We start from the raw sequence: 4521 nt of genomic DNA, 5'->3' as shown, positions 1-4521 counted from the left end.
TATGGGAAACATCATCATTACAGACATCACCACAAACAGTCTGACTGTCACCTTCAAGGAATATGTTTCTTTCTAAGGACGTCTTTGGAAGCTCCTGACCCTGTTCATATGTGCATACTGTAAAAACATGGAGATTTTTGTACATAGGCAAATTTCTAATTTATCATTCAAATTCAATATGTTTCTTACGATGTTTTATACTGTAATACTCCTGAAACGAAGCCCAAGCCAGAGCCCTCGAGGATTTGAGTGACTACATTCAAGAATCAGTTGATTTGCTGTTTACTACCTGTACCAAACTTGTAATCTTAAAATGTATGGAGGTTTAGAGGTATTTTGTACTGATTATTTGGAGTCCTGCTGCGCGGTAGAGGGAAGAACTTGTCGGGTCGATAGCGATCAAAGATCAAAGCGAAAGCACTTAATTACATTATCATTCGCCGATTGTCATTTGCTTTCAATTAGGAGTGGACAAACTGACGCTCTTTTTAAAAGTCTTTTTTCATCAATTGTCGCTTAACTTAGTTATAATGATTAATTAGGTCATTGTTAAGAATTAGAGCGCACTACTGACTGTAACATAGGTTCTGTTGATTCCCCCAGCGATTAATAGAGTTCTTTCTATTCTATATTATTCTATGGTTCAGTGTAGCTCCGGTTGTGAAACAAATAGGTCATTGTGTAAGCTAACTCTTCTACTGGTGAACTCTGCACACAAAACACGAACTCCAAGTGTGTTGCCGGTGCTATTATTTCTCTGACATCACCCCCCATGGTGGTATTGTTATTACATGTGGTGCACTTATTAAATAGACGGAAGTCGGATGGACTTAAAATGTTACTATTAGCTCAAAGCACTCTACAAAACTTCCACTGTAACTTTAGGGTGTCTTAACCTACTCACCATTAAATATGTTCTGCACCTCTACGGGTCTGACAAGGACGTGTGTAAAATTTGAACAAGATTAGTCGAAATACAAGCACAACGTATCTGCCGGAGCAATTTTCTGGCCGTAATTCATTGATCATTCCTTTAATGCATACTTGCCAACCTTGAAACCTCCGATTTCGGGGGGTGGGGGGGCGTGGTTAAGAGGGGAGGAGTATATTTACATCTACAATTCACCAACTCGAGTATTTCATATTTATACACACACATATATATATAAATATATATGTATGAAATACTTGACTTTCAGTGAATTCTAGCTATATATATTTATTTGATCATATATATAAATAAAATAAATAGTTGAATTTCAGACGGCACCTATCAAATACTCAGTAATACGAACACAGTTGTTCTACTAACTGTACTGTGCTTGCTGGTTACTAAAAAAAAAAAAAAACAACACTTACCTTTCACTATTTGAGTAACCTTTGTTCTGCCATTTGCGTACTGGCGAGAGTCACTTGCCATCAGGTGCGCAACCCCATAACGCTATAGCCAACATTCACCAGGAGATGGCGACAGACAACATAGAATCACTCTATTACAGACGGTGTCGCCATGGCTGTAACTTCCTCGTTCTTCTGCTTAGTCTCCTTGTGTGAGCAGTTTTTTATTAAAATCCGTGACTGAGCAGGCAAGCTGTTTATATAGTGGGAAAGCGGACGTGAAAACAGGCCGCGTGGAGATGGAGGGGGCTTGGCCTCCAGCTCCACTGAATTTCGGGAGAAAATTTCTTCCGGGAAAATTTCGGGAGTCTCCCAGAAAGTCCGGGAGGGTTGGCAAGTATGCTTTAATGACTATACAACTTTGAGAATGCTAGCATCTTCCAAAGCTCTTTTAATGATTTCTCCGCCTGATCAATACACAACTGGCCTTAAAAGAGAAGTTCAGAACACCCAGAGAGATTCTGCCACCACGTTAAATATCGCTGTTTAAAAAATTGTCCTTACTAATTAGCCATTGTTGTTAGTGTAGTCCGTCAGAGACGCCATCCTTCGAATAAATGATGGCTTGGTATTGTTCATCTCAGTTTACCGCTCCAAGCTTACTAGTTTTAATATTGTTACGTGATCTGACGAAGGCATGTGACTGCTTCTTGCTAATTACCTATGATATGTGACTCCTCAAAGCTTGATATAGACAATAGTTTACAGTGAGCACGGGCTGTTAATGTTATTTTGATGCTGCTTAGAATGCTGATGTTGAATCTGTTGGATGTACAGTCACAATCACCTTGTACGCACATGGAATGCAAAGACCAGTATGAGAATGCTAAAATCCTACGAGAATGAAACGGGAGAGTGCATATTTATTTGTTGTAGAAAAAAACCCTGCAATTGATTTTTTTATTTTATTTTTATTTTTTTTGCTTTAATTTGTTGCTCTTGCACTCAGTTGAGTAGATTGTCATGAAGTTGGTGAGGAAGATTGTCATGAAGTTGGTGAGGAAGATTGTCATGAAGTTGGTGAGGAGTGTTTGTTGGCTCACTGCAGTCGGCACATTTTCACAATAAAGAAAGAGAAGTTCTTATACGGTTGCAGTTTGTTTGCATGAACTCTTTAACCTCACTGGGACTTCTAGTTGGCTGTGAACTCCAGGAATGTTTCATTATCAGAGAAAAAAAATAATAATAATTCTCATGCACAAAGGCCACGTGGAACAAAATGAATGTTCAGCGGTTTTATATATATATATATATATATATATATATATATATATATATACACATATATATACATACATATATATACATACACATATATATACACACATATATACATACATACATATATATACACACATATATACATACATACACACATATATACATATATATATACATACACATATATACATACATATATATATATATACACATATATATACATACATATATATACACACATATATACATATATATATACATACATATATACATACACATATATACATACATATATATACATACACATATATGCATACACATATATATATACACACATATATACATACATACATATATATACACACATATACATACATACACACATATATACATATATATATACATACACATATATGTATACATATATACATACATATATATATATATACACATATATACATACATATATACACACATATATACATATATATATACATACATATATACATACATATATATACATACACATATATATATACACACACATATATATATATACACACACATATATACATATATACATATATATACATATATATATCCATCCATTTTCTACTGCTTATTCCCTTTCGGGCTACAATCGGGCGGAAGTCGCCACCTCATCACAGGGCCAACACAGATAGACAGACAACATTCACACACTAGGGACCATTTAGTGTTGCCAATCAACCTATCCCCAGGTGCATGTCTTTGGAGGTGGGCGGGGCCTATCCCCAGGTGCATGTCTTTGGAGGTGGGAGGAAGCCGGAGTACCCGGAGGGAACCCACGCATTCACGGGGAGAACATGCAAACTCCACACAGAAAGATCCCGAGCCTGGATTTGAACCCAGGACTGCAGGACCTTTGTATTGTGAGGCAGACGCACTAACCCCTCTGCCACCGTGTATACCACATATATACATACATATATATACATACATATATACATACACATATATATATATATATATATATACATACATATATACATATATATACATACATATATATATACATACATATATACATGTATACATACATATATATATACATACATATATACATATATACACATACACATATATATATACATATACATATATATATACACACATATATATACATACATATATATATAAACACACATACATATATATATATATGTATGTATATATATACACACACACATATATATATATACACAAAAAATACACGCACGCACACACACACACACACACACGCACACATATGTGTATATATATATATATATATATATATATATATATATATATAAATAATTTAATTTATCAGTCTATTATTGCCTTTCTTTGCTGAATTGTTAATAGAACTATAAAGTTGTGCTGCCTTGATGAGGCATTTTATACTTTCCGAAAGAGCAAATAGGTCTCAGTGCTGTATAAACATCTACACAACAGAGACAAAGCAGAAATACCCGTCACACTTACATAATGTTACCTCAGACACGTGTTGGCTCAACTTTAACTCCCAAAAAAGGGCTGTTTTTACTTCTTTTCCCCCCATTTATGCTAACCTTGGTCCACTTTCTGTGGATGAGCTTTTCCACCAAAAATATTTGCCAGAAGTTTGCCTTAGTTTTCTTCCGCCGTCTCGTGAGCATTGGAAGAAACTTTGTGTGTTTCTTCCAAAGGAGTCTGTTTGGCCGTGCATCATGCTGCAGAATCCAGTGGCCAACAAAAGCATTCCCTGTGCTGCTGACTTGAGTTCTGTTATTGACACACTGCTTCAACCCAACTGCTTCATACTGTTCCAGTCTTAGCTTGCTTCTCACCACCTACCCAAAAGTCTCCCTGGGATCAGTCGCTCCGTATGACATCATCAGG

The 4521-nt window shown here is 35.8% G+C and overlaps 1 protein-coding gene across 3 annotated transcripts in view; it reads left to right on the top strand.

The window, feature by feature from the left end:
* Positions 1-2483, top strand: part of cbx4 (chromobox homolog 4 (Pc class homolog, Drosophila)) — a 52768-nt gene extending 50285 nt beyond the window's left edge. For all 3 annotated transcript variants that reach the window (XM_061885248.1, XM_061885247.1, XM_061885246.1), the window contains one exon: positions 1-2483. This exon is cut by the window's left edge. In XM_061885248.1, coding sequence (XP_061741232.1) covers positions 1-76 — 76 coding nt within the window. In that variant the 3' untranslated portion in view covers positions 77-2483.
* The last annotated feature ends 2038 nt before the right edge of the window (positions 2484-4521 follow it).

This window comes from Nerophis ophidion, linkage group LG23, assembly GCF_033978795.1.
Source record: "Nerophis ophidion isolate RoL-2023_Sa linkage group LG23, RoL_Noph_v1.0, whole genome shotgun sequence".
Lineage (NCBI taxonomy): Eukaryota > Metazoa > Chordata > Actinopteri > Syngnathiformes > Syngnathidae > Nerophis > Nerophis ophidion.
This window is presented reverse-complemented; position numbering and strand designations above follow the sequence as displayed.